This window comes from Moschus berezovskii, chromosome 9, assembly GCF_049115385.1.
Source record: "Moschus berezovskii isolate FMDL1 chromosome 9, NW_MosBer_1.0, whole genome shotgun sequence".
NCBI lineage: Eukaryota > Metazoa > Chordata > Mammalia > Artiodactyla > Moschidae > Moschus > Moschus berezovskii.
The window spans coordinates 75,315,090-75,334,747 of record NC_142468.1 but is presented as its reverse complement, the minus strand read 5'-3'; the positions used below and the strand labels follow the sequence as shown (position 1 = coordinate 75,334,747).

The 19,658-nt window shown below is 41.2% G+C and overlaps 1 protein-coding gene across 2 annotated transcripts in view; it reads left to right on the top strand.

Annotated features, from left to right (window-relative positions):
- FMN1 (formin 1) overlaps nt 1–19,658 on the top strand; it is a 474,559-nt gene that overhangs the window by 218,557 nt on the left and 236,344 nt on the right. For both annotated transcript variants that reach the window (XM_088839831.1, XM_055435909.2), the window contains 2 exons: nt 2,726–3,489; nt 10,632–10,782. In XM_088839831.1, coding sequence (XP_088695957.1) covers nt 2,726–3,489; nt 10,632–10,782 — 915 coding nt within the window. The remainder of the gene's footprint in view (nt 1–2,725; nt 3,490–10,631; nt 10,783–19,658) is intronic.

Below are 19,658 nucleotides of genomic sequence, written 5' to 3'. Positions count from 1 at the left end.
TGTATTATTACTTCCATAAGTAGTAATACCATTTGTAGTAATACCATTAATAGTAGCATTGTAGCAAACTTCTATACTTCCTCTGGTGTTCCAGATACTCTTCTCTGGTTTTACATATATTAACTCATGTACTTATCGTAAGCTTGTGAGGTTCTGTTATTACCCCCATTTTCTGTATGAGAAAGCTGATATACAGAGAGGTTAAGTAGCCTAACCAGTTTGTGCTCTACCCACTACACTAAGCAGATGAATTACAGAGCCATCAAAATGGTCTGTGTACATGTGTACACCAGATTCAGCCAACTTAAAAGATCATTGGTTAAGAGGTGGGAAATGGGAGAGGTGGGGACCTTTGTGTAGATATCATCCAGTTGTGTGGGAGAAGAAAGTTTCCCTTTGGAGCATGTCTTTGTAACTCTTTCATATTATTAAGAAGGTGAAGATTGTGTAAAATTATTGTCTCATCACCATTATCTGACTGTTGGGACTTCCCTGGTGGTCTAGTGGCTAAGACTCTGCTCTCCCAATGAAGGGGGCCTGGGTTCAATCCCTGGTCAGGAAACTAGATCCCACATACCACAGCTCCAACTAAAGATCCTACATGCTACAACTAAGACCCACTGCAGCCAAAGAAATAATAAATGAATATTATCTGACTGTTCACCTTCTTAGGTGAACAAGTTAGTCAGGAACAACATTCAACATTTAGTTTGCTATGGCAGAACTAAAGTAGGCACTAAAATGAAATTTAAATATTGGTGATAATTCAGGATGGTAATCAGGGCTGAAATATGGGTGGAGGTGGGCAGCGGGGAGGGAGAGGGAGATGGGGATGGGTAGGATGTCCAAACAAAGATGATCTTGATCACATAGTTGAATGAAGCATGAAGTTCCTTTCAGATAGTAGAACTCACGAAAGATTGGATGGACTTTTCTATTTTTTCAGTACATCATTCATCCTGACTGCTGAAGCTTTCCTAGTTTTATGCCTATCACTCCACAAAAATGGCATTGTTTGGAAATTTTTAAGAATGATTAGAAATCTGTTTGCCTCTTCCTCTAATATTATCCTTAGCAACAGTAACACTTACTCAGAATTAATGTTCCAAACAATGCCACCTTTTCCTGTGTCACGACCTTGACAGACTAGGCCATTGAAAATATTTCTTCACCTTTTTAATGTAAGATATAACTGTACTTATATATACTTTGGTGTTCTAGATATTTGTGGACTGAAATTACAGTGAAGAACGTCTTATAAGTCATAACAAAGGCTCTTGGGGCAGTGACTGAATATAACTATTACAGTGGTTTTTATCCATCCATCTCATCAGTACTGTGTATTTGCTGTTCTAGCTGCTGGGGTACAGAAATAAAGGCACAGATACTGCGCCTAATTTCTTCTTGTGGAGTTTCAGTCTGATGGGGAAGAAAGAAGTTAAATAGGTTCACCAGAAATATTTTCAGTTCAGTTCAGTTCAGTTCAGTCGCTCAGTCGTGTCCGACTCTCCGCGACCCCATGAATCACAGCACGCCAGGCCTCCCTGTCCATCACCAACTCCCGTAGTTCACTCAAACTCATGTCCACAGAGTCGGTGATGCCATCCAGCCATCTCATTCTCCGTCGTCCCCTTCTCCTCCCACCCCCAAATTGAATTTTAGAAAAACTAATAAACTTGTAAATGATTGCTTCCCAGTTAACTGTAAAAGGCTAAATAATTTCAAATGCTGGGAAATGGACTAGTTAAGAACCAAGAGTATGCTAGTTTGTACTGGTAAGTAAAAGTAATGGATTCAAGGCATTGGCATAACTGAAAAGATAAGCATTAAAAAGACAGGTATCTTATAAAATACTTTAAAATATAGAGTATATCGATAGCAGATCTGAATGGGTTCATTTTCTTTGCACTTAAATTGTTTTTTTTTTAATTACTATATTATGAATGATTATCAGTGCAGTTCAGTACAGTCACTCAGTCGTGACCGACTCTTTGAGACCCCATGAATCACAGCACGCCAGGCCTCCCCGTCCATCACCAACTCCTGGAGTTCACTCAAACTCATGTCCATCGAGTCGGTGATGCCATCCAGCCATCTCATCCTCTGTCGTCCCCTTCTCCTCCCGCCCTCAATCCCTCCCAGCATCAGAGTCTTTTCCAGTGAGTCAACTCTTCATGGGCAGCTTTGATATGGAAACTTTAAAAAAAAAAAAAAGCACATGTATCATAACTTCCTCCTGATTTTTTTCTTTCTGCTGTGTTGTTTTGGAAACTCCAGAGGGGAGACATTCTATGGATGACCGTGAGAATAGCCACTCCTAGCCAAAAGGATATCCAGACCTTTTTTTGTTGTTTTTCTCAAACCAAAATAATGAAAGGTATATTCAGTCATGTTCAAATCTTTATTAAAAGTTTTATTTTGCATTTGATATTAAAACCAATAGAAGTTCTTAGATGACTGTTGTACTTTTATCCTTAATCCATGGTTATTGTTGCCTGTGAGCTCAGATTGGATGAAATTATGTTTTTACTCCAGCTATTTAAATCCTTGGGAAATTCATAAGGTGAAATGTACACCCTGTAGGATTCTCAGAAGAATGACTCTTGTCTTTCCATGTCTGTGCAGTCTTATGCTTTGGCGGTATGGGGATGCTATTGAATAATTTATTTCTGATCATTGATCTTTTGTAAATTTTTTGCTTCCTTTCCCATTGCTGTCTCTCCAGGCTCAGTTTGAACTTCAAGCCTTTCACATCCGGGGTGAGCATGCAGTAATAACAGCAAGACTAGAAGAAACCATTGAGAATCTCAAACATGAGATAGAACACCGATGGCAAGCAGGATGCGAAGAGATGAGAGATGTATGTGTCTCCACGGATGATGACTGCCCTCCAAAGACTTTCAGAAACGTGTGCATCCAGACGGACAGAGAGACTTTCCTCAAACCCTGCGAAGGTGAAGGCAAGACAACCAGAAGTAACCAAATCATACCTAAAAAGCTGACCATCTCCTCTTTAAGCCAACTCTCTCCCCCAAATGACAACAAAGACGCCTGTGTACCGCCTGCGGAAGGCAGCTCAGTGAATCAGCAGAAAGCAACTCCTTCCCCTCCCCCTCCTCCTCCTGCCCCACCGCTACCAGCAGCCATCCCTCCCCCGCCTCCCCTCCAACCTGGGCTTGGACCTTTGCCACCAGCACCTCTGCCGCCTCCTGTGAATACTGGACCTCCACCACCTCCACCACCTCCTCTGCCTCCAAGTGCGGGGCCTCCCCCTCCCCCTCCACCTCCGCCTCTCCCGCCTCCTATCCCTGTGCCCAACAGCGGGGGTCCTCCTCCTGCTCCAGCACCCCCAGGACTTGCACCCCCACCTCCTCCCGGACTCTTCTTTGGAGTTGGCCCTTCTAGCCAGTGTCCTCGGAAGCCAGCCATTGAACCCAGTTGTCCAATGAAGCCTCTGTACTGGACTAGGATACAAATAAGTGATAAGAGGTAAATTCAACTCCCTGGTCCATTCTCAGCTTGTGAATTTGCAGGATTTTGCACAGGTGATGTTGTATTCTTATGAGTTCAGTGTCTTTGTAATGTGGCTGCTGCTGCTGCTGCTAAGTCACTTCAGTCGTGTCCGACTCTGTGTGACCCCATAGATGGCAGCCCACCAGGCTCCCCCGTCCCTGGGATTCTCCAGGCAAGAACACTCATTCTCAAACATGGTAGTGAATGCCTTGGATAAATGAGGCTAGAATGTTTTGGAAAGAATGTCCCTACCAGGTCTTTTCTGTGTTCTCTATGGACTGATGGCTGGGAGAAATGACATGTTCTATATCAGACCGTTCTTAAAGGCATATATTCATTTGCTAGATTAGAGAAGAGTCCAGAGCTATGATAGGGTTTCCTCCTGTATCCCTGAAATTAGTGAAAAATCATAAAGACACCGAACCTGAGTCTATACTTCAGTTTCACTGAAGATTTTTAGAATATCTGTCTTGTTTTAGGATAGTATCATCATCCCTATGATGTATATATTCACCAAGTAGGTGTAATTTTTCATTTTGTATTCAAAGAAACAGACACAGCTGAGTCATTAACTCTTCAAGTCAGTTCAGTTCACTTCAGTCGCTCAGTTGTGTCTCTTTGCAACCGCATGGACTGCAGCATGTCAGGCCTCCCTGTCCATCACCAAACTCATGTCCATCAAGTCGGTGATGCCATCCAACCATCTCATCCTCTGTCATCCCCTTCTTCTCCCACCTTCAATCTTTCCCAGCATCAGGGTCTTTTCAAATTAGTCAGTTCTTCGTATCAGGTGGCCAAAGTATTGGAGTTTCAGCTTCAGCATCAGTCCTTCCAGTGAATATCGAGGACTGATTTCCTTTAGGATGGACTGGTTGGATCTCCTTGCAATCCAAGGAACTCTTCAAGAATCTTCTCCAACACCACAGTTCAAAAGCATCAACTCTTTGGCACTCAGCTTTCTTTATAGTCCAACTCTCACATCTATAAATGACTACTGGAAAAACCATGAATAGCTTTGACCATATGGACTTTTGTTGGCAAAGTAATGTCTCTGCTTTTTAATATGCTATCTAGTTTGGTCATAACCTTTCTTCCAAAGAGCAAGTGTCTTTTAATTTCATGGCTGCAATCACCATCTGCAGTGATTTTGGAGCCCCCGAAAATAAAGTCTGTCACTGTTTCCACTGTTTCTCCATCTATTTGCCATGAAGTGATGGGACCAGATGCCATGATCTTAGTTTTCTGAACGTTGAGTTTAGAGGGGAGTATTAAAGTATCAATTCTCTCTGCTTGAACTCTGATACCCCTCACCACTGAGTGCCCTCACATTTTTATACTTTATTGCCCTCTAGAGAAAGTGCCAATGGGTAGGTAGCTAAAAAGCATCTTTGATTTATATAGGGTTGTTACAGTGAGTCTGTAAGGCAGCACAAGTTGCTTGCTTGAAAATTTCCACTCAAACAGATCTGATTGGATTTCTTCTGCCTCATTTTGGAGCCCATCAGGAGGACAATAAGAAAGATATTGACTGGCTTCTTGTCTGTTCTTTAGGTGTGAAGTTCATTTGTTGGCAAAGAACAGCAAATATAAAATAGATTTTCACACTTAAATTTTTGAACTTAGTCCCCAAATTAAGATGTTTAAATTTTTTCTATTTCTGTAATATTCTGCTTAGAAACAGAGGATTTTGAACAAAATAATGTGCAATTCGGTGAGCAAGTAAATGGAAGTCACTCTGGGAGGGATGGGGCATACCTTGACACTCACATATGGTGAACCAAGTTGATTGTATACTTTGTATTTGGCCCCTTTCCTCTCATCAAAAACTAAGAGCCACGAATGTATTTTTTTTTAATGTTAATGCTCTATATTTAAACTTCCCAAATGAATGATTAAAAAAACATGAAACAGTCCTGAAATAGCTCCTACCATTAACCAGTGTACTAGCATTCCTCTTTTCCCACTCAAGGCTCAGCTGACATTTCCTAAGAAATTATTTCTCAGAATATTTGGAGCCGTGTTCCCTTATTAGTGTTCTCAAATTAATGTGCAGTCATTCCAGGGTGATGAAGCTCACCCGTCAGCCCTGGCATTGTGTGTTCCAAGGGTACAGAGAGCTCTTCCACACTTGGGTCTCCCTAACCTGCCTCAGCTTCATTCCCCTAAGACTTCATGATCAAATAATAGCCTGGACCATATCAGTGGCGTAATAGTAACAACTAGGAGCAGTGAGTCCTTCACTGATTGAGACAACAAAGACAAGCTGGAGGTAATCATTGCATTTTTTCTATCCTTATGTAGTTGGACATTTTGAGAAGAAAACAATTGAATGCTCAAGTTCTTATGAGATTCACCATAAATCTGGGGCTTCAGTTTTGTTATGAGTTGAATTGCTTCCCCCCAAATTGATTTACTAATGGCCTCACCCCCTCCCCCTTACCTCAGACTGTGACCTTACTTGTAAATAGGCATGTTGAAGATGTGATTAGGTAGGTAAAGATGAGCTCAGACTGGAGTAGGACCGACCTCTAATCTAAAACGACTGACTTTCTTATAAAATGGGGAAATGCGGACACTGCCGGGTGCAGAGGGAGAACTGGTGTATGGAGTTTGAAGTCCTGCTGCCACCAGCAAGTCCATTTTGAGCTAAATGAAAAGTTAGATGGATGTACTAACTTTCCTGACCTGGGACTTCAGGAAATCCCTGCTTGGTGAACACGTCAGCTTTGAGCCTGAGTTCTAGGCACACGGGTTTAGTCTCCTATTATGGGTCCCTCAAAATATCTTTGTACCTCAGAGCATGACTACATCTTTTAGGTTAAAATGGTTTGAAAATGCTGTGTACTATTCATTATGGGCAGAATTAAAATTATTTGGGATTGTTCTTTGGAAAGAGGTGCTATTTGTATCACCAGAGGAGTAAGTACTTCATAATGTACATGATAAATTTTGATCTTGGTCTTGTGAGGAATTAGGAATAAAAAATGAATTTTCTGTATTATATACACACTGCCTCTCCTCCTGCGAATGTGATTTTAAACTTTTGCTGTTTTGCTTTCTTTGATGTCTGTTTTCTGTTTCTAGAGTAAGGAAAAACCATTTATTTTATTTTTTTTTTTAAAGAAAAACACTCATCCAACCACCTTTTTTGGCTTCGTCATAAGTACCTTTCTAATGAGAAAGCATCTTCTCCTCTCCCTCTGCCCTCTTCCTGCTCCACCCTCCTTCCAGCTTATGCCTGCATCCTTCCCCTCTCCATTATTTCTTCCCTCACCTTCTCTTCCTTCTGCCTCTTCCTCTTCTTTTGAGCTAACATTGATTCAGGGGTCAGAAAAAAGTTGACCATGATGGTAGATGGTCCATTGTAAGCAACTCCTTGTTACTGCCCCACCAACCCAGTTGCCTGCAACCTGCTGAGAAGTGGTATTCCAAAATTCTGTGATTCATATGGGAAATGCCTTTTCCCATAGAAATAATGTTGGAAATGGTCATGAGGTGCTCAACATGACTGCCAAAGCCAATTTACTTCAGTGTAAGAGTGAGGTACAGCCCTCATCATGCTAACCTGAGCTCAGAGCCCTTGGAGCTGAGGCCAGGTGGTACAGGTGCAGGAGATCGGGGAATGGGTCTGAATAATCTTCCTTGTGCATGACATTACCTCCCTCATGGCACCCTCTCCTTAGCTTCCCAGAACCTTGCTGAGGCCCTGTCCAGAGGTCCGAGGCAGCATGCTCCAAAATTTCCTGGTTGTCTTCTCCCACCAAGAACCCCTTTGCCAAGAGCAGCTGAGGAAAGCATTTAACATTAAAGGTGTTCATGTTTTGAACTGAAGTTAAGTGAGTGAGGGCAGGAGTGGTGCTGAGGAAGGAGCCCACCCAGATGGATGTACCTCACGGGGAATATTCTAGCCCTTGGGTGATGATTTCACAGGTACTCACTATCTGTTACACATTATAATTTACGTATGTCACATATATATTCTTAAATGCCTCAAATATTACATTAGAGAAATGGTAATAGGAAAACACAAAAAGTGAAGAAAAGCAAACGGTCAGTTTTGTTATGGACAAGAACCCAAATGTCATATTTCACAGGAAAGGCAGACACATAGCAAAATGTGAACACTCAGGCCTGAAAAGACAGTGTTGTCAACAGCTTCAAATACAAAAAATTGTCATTTAGTATCAAAAAACTGTATGGAACACACTATGTAATAGTAGTTTCTTTGCTTTTCATTCACTGGGAAAATATGTATTGAAACAAAGATAAGTATTTGAATATATTATGGATCATAACAAACATACACATTTGATGTGTCTATTTGATGCGTAGATAAGACTTTTTTTTTGTCTTTAGTCATTCAGTTCAGTTCAGTTCAGTCGCTCAGTTGTGTCCGACTCTTTGCGACCCCATGAATCACAGCACACCAGGCCTCCCTGTCCATCACCAACTCCCAGAGTTCACTCAACTCATGTCCACAGAGTCGGTGATGCCATCCAGCCATCTCATTCTCTGTCGTCCCCATCTCCTCCCACCCCCAATCCCTCTCAGTATCAGAGTCTTTTCCAGTGACTCAACTCGTCGCATTAGGTGGCCAAAGTATTGGAGTTTCAGCTTTAGCATCAGTCCTTCCAATGGACACCCAGGACTTATCTCCTTTAGAATGGACTGATTGGATCTCCTTGCAGTCCAAGGGACTCTCAAGAGTCTTCTCCAGCACCACAGTTCAAAAGCATCAATTCTTCAGCGATCAGCTTTCTTCACAGTCCAACTCTCACATCCATACATGACCATGGGAAAAACTGTAGCCTTAACTAGACGGACCTTTGTTGCCAAAGTAATGTCTCTGCTTTTTAATATGCTGTCTAGGTTGGTCATAACTTTCCTTCCAAGGAATAAGTGTCTTTTAATTTCATGGCTTCAGTCAGCATGTGCAGTGATTTTGGAGCCCCCCAAAATAAAGTCTGACACTGTTTCCACTGTTTCCCCATCTATTTCCCATGAAGTGATGGGACTAGATGCCATGATCTTTGTTTTCTGAATGTTGAGCTTCAAGCCAACCTTTTCACTCTCCTCTTTCACTTTCATCAAGAGGCTTTTGAGTTCCTCTTCACTTTCTGCCCTAAGGGTGGTGTCATCTGCGTATCTGAGGTTATTGATATTTCTCCCGGCAATCTTGATTCCAGCTTGTGCTTCTTCCAGCCCAGCATTCCTCATGATGTACTCTGCATATAAGTAAAATAAGCAGGGTGACAATATACAGCCTTGACGTACTCCTTTTCCTATTTGGAACCAGTCTGTTGTTCCATGTCCAGTTCTAACTATTGCTTCCTGACCTGCATACAGGTTTCTCAAGAGGCAGGTCAGGTGGTCTGGTATTCCCATCTCTTTCAGAATGTTCCACAGTTTATTGTGATCCACACAGTCAAAGGCTTTGGCATAGTCAATGAAGCAGAAATAGATGTTTTTCTGGAACTCTCTTGCTTTCTCCATGATCCAGCGGATGTTCGCAATTTGATCTCTGGTGCCTCTGACTTTTCTAAAACCTGCTTGAACATCTGGAAGTTCACGGTTCACATATTGCTGAAGCCTGGCTTGGAGAATTTTGAGCATGACTTTACTAGTGTGTGAGATGAGTGCAATTGTGCGGTAGTTTGAGCATTCTTTGGCATTGCCTTTCTTTGGGATTGGAATGAAGACTGACCTTTTCCAGTCCTGTGGCTACTGCTGAGTTTTCCAAATTTGCTGGCATATTAAGTGCAGCACTTTCACAGCATCATCTTTCAGGATTTGAAATAGCTCAACTGGAATTCCATCCCCTCCACTAGCTTTGTTCATAGTGATGCTCTCTAAGGCCCACTTGACTTCACATTCCAAGATGTCTGGCTCCAGGTGAGTGATCATACCATCGTGATTATCTTGGTCATGAAGATCTTTTTTGTCATTAGAAGTGTTTAAAAATAAGGTGAGAAAGTAAGTTAAGAAAGTGGATATTTAGGAGAAAATATGTTCTGACTAAAAGGAGCCTGAATAGTAATCCATCTAAGGCCGTTCTCAGAGGCAATTCTTTTGAACTTGATATCCCATATCTTCTTTCCTTCCTTTGTTTCAAAACTAGGGTGTACCTGTTTTTAGAGAGAGAAAAAAGCAAGCAAACAAAACAGTCTCCAATGGGTGCTTTAGCTGATCTCTGCGGTGGCTGGTGCAATGGCCCTGTTTGTTTTTATTAATACTATTGTTGAAATAGTGTATTTTAAATTAAATATTTCTAAATGAGCACAGCCTATTCATATATATATGGATCCTATACTTAGTTGATGTGAAAAGTGAAAGTGAAGTCGCTCAGTCGTGTCCGACTCTTTGCGACCCCATGAACTGTAGCCTACCAGGCTTCTCCGTCCATCGGATTTTTCAGGCAAGGGTACTGGAGTGGGTTGCCATAGTTGATGTGAGCTAAACCCAAAACCATATTTGAAATGAATAGAAAAAAATCTACAAGAGGATAAATCCTCAGTTTATCACTCCATTTTCATTAAATTTGGGAATTATCCCATGGAATGTCTCAGAATGGTGGCTCAGATGTAAAGAATCTGCCTGCAATGCAGGAGACCATGGTTCAGTCCCAGGGACAGGAAGATCCCCTGGAGAAGGAAATGGCCACCCATTCCAGTACTCTTGCTTGGGAAATCCCACGGACACAGGAGCCTGGCAGGCTACAGTCTGTGGGGTCACAAAGAGTCATAGAGGACTGAGCGACTAACACTTTCATGTTCACTTCACTTTCAGCCTTTATACAATGCCCATTTTCACCCATCATGAAAATGCCACAAACTGAGGGAGGGGCAGCTCACACACTCCAGGAGTTCTGGCCCCACGCAGGTTTTTCTGGTTCTTTTTCGCAACAACATGTACTCACACAGGGACCATTCTGTTTTGGAAACCTCTGTTTGCTTTAATGCTTTGTAGTATATTTTGATTTAAAATGTACAGTCATAAAAAGCTTTTCTTCAAGCTTTATTAGAGTTTTTAAAGGAGTTTAAAAATGAATTAAGGATGTCACTGTATTCTATTCTCTTTTGCTTGGTTCTTACATTTAACTTGCCATTTTCTCTTTTAAGCCAAAATTCTACGCCAACTTTATGGGATTCCTTAGAAGAACCTGATATTCGGGATACTAGCGAATTTGAGTATTTATTCTCCAAAGACACACCTCAGCAGAAGAAAAAACCTCTCTCAGAGACCTATGAGAAAAAAAACAAGGTCAAAAAGGTATTGCCTGGCTATAGTAATCATAACTATATCACTCTTTTTTGTTTACATGGGGTTTCATTATGTGCTGCTGGTTTGCTTTCCCTCTGTTTTCATTTTTTTTTTTTTTCCCTCTGTTTTCAGAAAAATGTTTTGAAAGGTTTTGAGTCACAGATGACATCAAGGAGCCAATAGTTTGAGAAATCTGAACTTACTATTTTGCTCATATTGTCTGAATTTTCAAACTGTTTTCTTAATCTGAACTTTTTTCCAGGCATTAATTATATCAAAAAAAAAAAAAAAAACAACCTAGGAACAGTGGTCTGTAGGCTATGTGGAAAATATGCCTTACTTATTTATAAATTCATTCATTGAACAACTGTTTATTGAGAGTGTGTTTGTGCTAGATTTTGTTTTAGGCCCATGCTATCCAGTAAGGTAATCGTTAGCCACATGTGACAAGGTTAAGTCATAAAATTAGATAAATTTAAATATTCAGTTCTTCAAGTGGCATTTGCTACTTTTCAGTTTTATTCTTCTGGTTAGTGGCTACCATACAGCAGATTAAAGAGCATTTTTGTTTTTATAGAAAGTTCTATCGGATAGCACTGTCTGAGCACCTGCGGTATGTTGGTGAAAAAACAAAACATTATATTAACAATCAACATCAAAAACAAAAAGTCAAATCATGTGATAAGAGCAGCATAAGGAGGATCAACTTTGGGAGGAGTGGGAGGATGGGTTACAGGTTTGAATACAGAGTGATCAGAGTAGTCCTCATGGAGAAGGTGACCTCTGAGCAGGCTTGAGGGCTGAAAATCTGAGGCCATGAGCCATCCATCAGAGAACAAGATCAAGATTCTCAAGCAGTCAGACAGGTGGGGAGGTGAGTGACCAGTGTGCCTTGCACTGACCATGTGACCCAAGTCACAGTCCTTTCACTTGCCTTGCCTCCCGTCCATATTGTTCTAAGAAAGAATCAAGTGAGGTCACTTCCACAGTGTGCTGCCATAGTGCCTGGCACCCAGTCAGCCCTCAGCTGGGGACTGCTGCTGCCACTGTGGCTCTTTCTCTGCCTTTGTGTTCTGATGACAACATAGATGGTATTGAGGAAAATCAGTTGGCCCATGAGCAGTGTGAGTTTGAGCTGCACGGGTCCATTTGGATGTGGATATTTTTCAATAGTAAATAATACAGTCCTAAACAGTCCATGGTTGGCTGATTCCATGGGTGCTGAGGGCTTACTCTAAGCTATATGCAAATTAACTCCTTAGTTGTTCAAGGGTCAGCTTTGCAGTCCTTGGTTCTACTGTTTGATTTATGATGTGATTTGGGCAGCCTGTCTCACTTCTTCAGGCCATATTTTCCCTTCTCTTTAAGACAGGATTAACAATATCTGAGTCTTGTTGTGAAATGCAAATCTAATAGGACTGGAAGAAGTGTTTTGAAAGTGTATATTATCAAAAGAGAGTTTCATCAACTCTTCATTCTTAAATTATACACTGAGGTTCATGCATTGGTTGGTATCTCAAATAACATTATGTGTGAGGAATCTGCTATGCCTCATAATGGGGGAAATGGCAAAAGTCTGAATGCAATTTTCTGTTTAATCAAGTCAGATTGGACCACTGACTTGAATTATACATGAAAATCATGATCAAATTTTTTTACCTCTTAAGTTTGATGGAATTTTTTGTTTTGTCTGATGGAATTTATCAGTTTTCTTGATAAAAAAATGTGATCCCAATTATAATTAAATATCAGAACAAATCTTCTAATAGGACATATTGCATGAAACAACTTTGTTACAGACAAGAAGTCAAATGATAGACTATGAAATATATACATGTGTGGTTAGAATCCTATGACACTGAAATAATGTGCTTTGCAGGCCACCTTGCTTTTTAAATGCCATCTATAGGAACAGAAGACTACTTGTTTGTATACAAAAGGCAGAACCAGAATCTCTGTATTCCAAGTAGTAAGTAGTAAAGTCGCTCAGTCGTGTCTGACTCTGCGACCCAGTGGATGGTAGCCTACCAGGCTTCTCCATCCATGGGATTCTCCAGGCAAGAATACTAGAGTGGGTTACCATTTCCTTCTCCAGGGGATCTTTCCGACCCAGGGATCGAAGCCAGGTCTCCCACATTGGAGGCAGACGCTTTAACCTCTGAGCCACCAGAGAAGCTCCTGTATTCCAAAGGTGGCATCATATTGCCTCTTCCAGGAAGTTTTGTCTGACCATCCAGGAAATCCATTGAATGTATTCTTACCCAATATCATATAAAATTTACTTGTGTTCTTTTTTTCTTTTAAGATTGCTATTACTCCTTGTGTTTTCCTCTCTTTGGATGCTTGATTACATGTTATTTATTCATAAATCTAATTCTTTCTGTTTTGGTGAGTGGGAATTTTAAAAACATTGAAGCATTTGTTTTTGAAACATGAAAGCATTACTTTTTTAGTTTATTCTTATTATCTCATAATTGGTTGCCTTGTCAAAGGATTTTCACTAAGGCAGTTAGTACTCGATGTGTTTGTTTTTCTGAGGGAGAAAATATCCTTTATTCAAGCTCTTTAATCTTTCTGAACAGTGAGGTTGCTGTTACCCCCAAAGAATCTGTGCACATGTTAAGTCACTATTTTTTCTTTAAAGGTAGGTCTGCTGGGTTTTCTTGGTGGCTTAGTTCCAAAGAATCCACTTGCCAAGTAGACATGGTTGATCACTAGGTTGGGAAGAGCCCCTGGAGAAGGAAATGGCAACCCACTCCAGTATTTCTGCCTGGGAAGTCCCATGGACAGAAGAGCCTGATGGGCTACAGTCCATGAGGTTGCAGAGTTGCATACAACTTAGTGACTAAACAATAAAATGACTACAGGGTTTTGGTGGTCTTGAGGCTGCTTGAAGTCTGCAGTGAGCTTGTGTCCCACCTTAGAGCTGAGATATTCTAAGTTTTAATGAAAATAATGAGTTGAGTCAATGCCAGAAAACTCTGAACCTGCCCCTTATACGCCGGCCTTCTGTGCCCATGACCAGATTTCCAACATCAAGATGGATCCCTCAGTCCTGAAAGTCAGATGTTTCTTTTCTTTTCTCTGAGAATGAAGATGAAAATGAATTTTAGACATTGTGAGCAACTGGGACTTTGAGCCCTGGAGGCCAGTTTTGTTAGCCTAACCACCGAATGGTTCCCATACAATATGACCAGGAAACACTTGCCAAATACATCTTTTTATGGTAACCAAAGGTGGAGTATATGTTGGAGTTTTAAAAATTCAGCATTCTGAACCTTGGCCTGATAGAACTGAGACATATACGTGAGCATCTCTTAAGTAGACCTGGTTTGCATCCATCTGGTTTGCATCCATCCATCTGTGTATCCCACATTTTTAGTTGAGAACTGTTCAAATTGTCATGGTTCTGCTAAACTCAGATACAAGTTTCTACTTCCATCTTTTATAACAGTATTTAAAGTTCCCACCACTGGCACTAGTTTTAAGTAAACAGATACATAGCTTCTTTTCTTTTTGATACATATCTTCTTAAACTGGGCCAGGATCCTGTTTTCTAGTTAGACATAGTCTAAGAATTAGAAGGAGCCTTCCCGATCAACTAATTCAGTGCCTTCATTTTGGCCCATGAGAAACGACATCTAGAAAGATAAAGATGACTTCTAGGGTTTGTACGCTTTTCACAGGACGTCATCGATAATGACAGAACCTTGAGAGGATGTAGAAGAGCCTCAGTATGTGTCTCCACTTTTCCTTAATTTAAACAGTAATTTGCCATACTTAAAGATGGTAGATTTTACTAGGGTGATTGATTTTGACATTTATAAATGAGAATAACCATTGTTAGAATCATCAACAGGATACAGCTGCTGCTACTGCTGCTGCTAAGTCACTTCAGTCGTGTCCGACTCTGTGCGACCCCATAGACGGAAGCCCACCAGGCTCCCCTTTCCCTGGGATTCTCCAGGCAAGAACACTGGAGTGGGTTGCCATTTCCTTCTCCAATGTGTGAAAGTGAAAAGTGAAAGTGAAGTTGCTCAGTCGTGTCCGACCCTTAGAGACCCGACGGACTACAGCCGGTATACCAGGCTCCTCCATCCATGGGATTTTCTAGGCAAGAGTACTGGAGTGGCTTGCCATTGCCTTCTCCGCAGGATACAGCTACACTTATGCAAATCTAAAATGTGTCCTACATGGTGAAATTATCCAGAGTTTTCTTTAGGGTCTCTCAATAGGAATCCAAATCTTTGAATAAGAAGAGAGTTTAGGTATAAGTCCAACTATAAAATAATCTGGAGAATTTTTTTGATCTGGAGATTAAATATTATTATTATTTTATAATAATCTGGAGAACTGTTTTCCTTTGACCCTAACTATGACAAATTCTTAACTGCATACTCAGATGTGAGAGCCTTCCTCATTTGTGACCTGAGACCATTGTGCCACGACAAACGTAACATTTACCAAATTGAGAACCAGAGCTCAAAACATCATCTCTTGTCTGTACCACCAATGCTTAATACCTCCTCCAATTTTTTTTTTTTATAGCTTTCAGGGGGAGTCATATAACTTGTACAGACTAATTCTTTCTCTACAAAATAGGGAAAAACAACCCTTCAGGGTTGTTCTGGGGATAAAATGAAATCATGATTGTGAAAGTACTTTTAAGTATTCTCTAGAAATGTAATAATCTCTTAGCTTACGAACAAATATGAAAACTTTGCAAAGAAATTCTTGAACATCACTGATTCCCACAACCTTGTAGAGCAGGGATCCCAACCTCCGGGGTCTAATGCCTGATGATCTGAGGTGGAACAAATGTAATAATAAGAGAAATAGAGCGCACGATAAATGTAATGTGCTTGAATTATCCCAAGCCCCGCCCCCCGCCCATCCCCAGTCCATGGAAAAATTGTCTTCCACGAAACCAGGTCCCTTGTGCCAAAAAGGTTGGGAACCATTAGAGGGCCTTCAAATATAAGTGTGTCCATTCCTGAAACTTTGCAAATGGTCATCTCTAGATCATTCCTGTTCTTCAGTATTTGTGGAAGAATCCCACAGCTTCCTTTAATGGCACATACTACAGACATCTAGTAGTTCATCTTAGAGTGGTTGATACGTCTTTTTGGACTGTGAAGTAAGAGTTTTCACTGTCAGTACGTCCATATTCATACCATCTCTAAGTTACATGTATTCTGGGGAAAGGTAGGTCAGCGCCTTGACAAGGAGCCAGAAACCTGCTTTCATCGTCTGAGATTCTTCGTCCTGGTGCCTGTCAGAGAAGTAGATACTCCGATAAACTTTCTAACTGCTTTCTAAACTTGCCCAGCAGTGTTCAGAAAATCAGCGTGACCTGCCAATGTTCTTCCTCTGTTGAAATGGTACAATCTTACTTTGAATTAGGAATGATGTCTGTGCCTATTCTCTCCTCTGTAAGATACATAACAATCACTCTTCTCCCTTGGCCATTTTAATAGAGATTTCTTAAGAATTAATGAGATGCTGGCTATTCCCTGATCACTGGTGGGGGTGATGGTGTAGGGAGGGGTGGTGATGGTCCCTCAGACGCTTGTCCGTTGAAACTTCCTGGAGCCAAAAGCTTTCAGTTGTAATTGGGTCATTTTGGCCAGGATCATAGCTGTAACTCTCAAATCCCAGACTTGGTGTCTCATTTTAGTGGGGAGGAGAGAAGAGTGGAAGGAGAACATCATTTGGAATCCTGAACATAAATTTATAGGGTTTTTGTAACCTGTTGCCTTCCAAGTTTATATAATTTCAGCTTTTGTGTACAAAGATGATTTTTCTGGGCCTCCTTGGTAAGGTCTGTGCATTACTCCCCTCCCTGCCCCCCTCCGCCCATGAATGGGAATGCATTTGCCCAGCCCTTTCTATTTCTCATGTGTTTGAAAAATGAGCAGTGAGGTTAGGGGTTATCATCTATAGCAGTGAGTGAAATCACTTGTCCTGTGTGTTGATTGCACCAGTATATAACCTTGAGGTCATTAGTGCTATGTCCAGATTCTTTGAGTGATATCTGGAATGATCTGGGCTTTTCTGTTCTTTGGTTTAAAGATCCCTGACTGGCCAAATGTACTGAAAGCAAACGGGAGCTTCTATTCCATGGCAAGCACCAGCTTACAAAAAATCTGTCTTGTAAATTTATTTGGAAATAAAACAGCCCAGAAAGTTAAGTTGTACTTTTACTTTATTTACTTATTTTTTAAAATGGTTGTTAGAACTTGTCAAGTATGGATATCAGTGATTCTTTCAGAATGTTCAATTTGAGTATTATTCTTGGAGTTCAACTATGTTTCTCTTGTTGGCTGTTAAACAGTAACTGAATCTGGGTTTATACCTCAAGCCAGCTAGAGTATCATAGGGTGTTCAGTTCCTACCCACACCACAAGAGGGCACCTTCGAATGCTGAGCTCCAGAGCTAAAGTAGCTTCTATCCTAGAGCCAGGGCAGTAGAACCTACAAGAGAGTTAACTGCCCCTCAGCACTACCTTTCTTCTTGTTAAATTTCTTTAGTTTGGACCACGAGGCCAGATTTCACAGCAAATTATCCACTCAAAGTATAGGGAGCCAAATGCATACTAGAAAGACTTATAGGTATTAGTAGAATAGAAATCATTTGTAGGCACAGTTCCAGTACTTAGAGTGAATGACAGCAGTATAAAAATTTATGAAGTATTAGACTTAGCCCCTTTGAAACTGATTCTGGGATCACCTCCCTTCTCCCCCACCACCCCCACCCCCCACCACACACACAGAGTTCTTTACATTGTCCATATCTAAAGAGAGTGAAGATGTATTTGAATATAGACTCAGGGTTCTCTAATTGGAAAATAAAGAAGTTGATTAGATGTTACAAGATGTACTATGAGAGAACACTTCTAAATATGTTTTTTTTTTTTTTTTTAAGTATGTTATCCTTTACTCCTGCTGCTGCTGCTAAGTTGATTCAGTCATGTCCGACTCTGTGTGACCCCATAGATGGCAGCCCACCAGGCTTCCCCGTCCCTGGGATTCTCCAGGAAAGAACTCTGGAGTGGGTTGCCATTTCCTTCTCCCTCTAGTAGAGTAAAAATTTTAAAATCTCACCTGTATTTTTCTGGACCTCATTCATTTATACTTAACACATTTATATATATGCTTAGACCTTTTCTAAGATTATGACTGGCTGGAGCTAGGTAGTGGTTTGAGAATGAGTGTCAGTGAGGGGACCTTGATGGTGTCAGTGACTTCTCTGGCCTCCAGTGCTAAGCTAGAAGTATGGGAGGAAATAACAAGAATGAGCAAAGATCTTATATGTGTGTTTAAGTCACAAACCCGTCACGAGGATGCTCGCAAATCTGAACACATAAATACTTTGCAAAGTATACACATCTCTGATATAGTCAAAGGTCAAGACAGCCCCTGTGCCACATGCACACACGTGTGCACGTTCATAAGTATGTGCTTAACATGGACAGAAGCCTTAATAATCTTGTATTTGTGTAGAATCTTTCAAGCAAAGGTGACAAGATTTCAATAGCAATAATAATGGTTAATACTCCTAGCATGTGTTAACTTATCCAGTTGTCATAAGAACCCAGTGAGATTATTCTATGATTAGTCCCATTTTGTAGGTGAGGAAGCTGGAGCTTAGAGGTTTATATAACTTGCCCAGCATCACACAGTGGCAAGGAAATGAATCCACCAACCATCCCAGAACCTGTGCAGTTAATTACTTGACAAAAGGTCTGTTGGTCTGAATTTAACTACAAGTGCTGACTTTATATTCACTTGGAGAAGCCTGAATTGTATTTTCTGGTCCTTGTTTAGTGAAAAGAGTGCTGGCTTTGTTGTCCATAGACCTGGTTTCTACTTATGGCTCTGAACTTAGCCAACTATGGAATCTCGGGCAAATTCTTTAACTTCTCTGGGTCTTAGGTCTTTCATCTGTCAAAAGATAAACTTTGATTAGATAAATTCCAAAGATATGGTCATTACTTTTCCTTTGCAAATGGGGACACTCAAGAGCCACCAACTTTTGTTTTATTTATTAGAGGGCAAATGGACAGATGGAAATGACCCTGATGCTGGGAAAGATTGAGGGCAGGAGGAGAAGGGGGAGGCAGAGGATGAGATGGTTGGATGGCATCACCGACTCAATGGACATGAATCTGAGCAAATTCGGGGAGATGGTGAAAGACAGGGAAGCCTGGCATGCTTCAGCCCATGGGGTTGCAAAGAGTCGGACACGACTGAACAAGACAAAGGCATGTGATTCAACATGTTTGTGCTCAGACCCATAGATCAAACTGCCTGACACCATAAGCACCATGTTATATGAGCCACAGGTATATGGGAGCTCAGGGAATAATTGTTAGGGTTTTAATAATCCCCTAATCTTAAAAGGGGCCTTTCCGGGTGGTTCAGTGGTAAAGAATCAGCTTGCCAATGCAGGAGACATGGTTTGATCCCTGGGTTGGGAAGATCCCCTGGAGAAGGAAATGGCAAATCTGCGCTAGTGTTCTTGCCTGGAAAATCACGTGGACAGAGGAGCCCGGCAGGCTAGAGTCCATGGGTTCACAAAGAATCGGACATGACTAAGCGACTAAACAGCAACAACGGTCTTAAGAGACAGAAACGTATTGGAGAGTTGTTTTAAAATAAAGTTTCTCTGTGTATTGGGGTATTGAAGGACTGGAAATCTGATGGGGAAAACTGCAGTGGAAGGGCTCCAGTGGTCTGGTCTTGAAGGTAACTGGTTAGCCACTGTGTCCAGTCATGTAACCTCTCTGGCCTTAGTTTTGGTTACTGTCATGGCCTCTGGAGCAGATATTTCTAAAGATGCTTTCCAGATGCAAAGTATCAGATCATACCTGTATGTGGACACC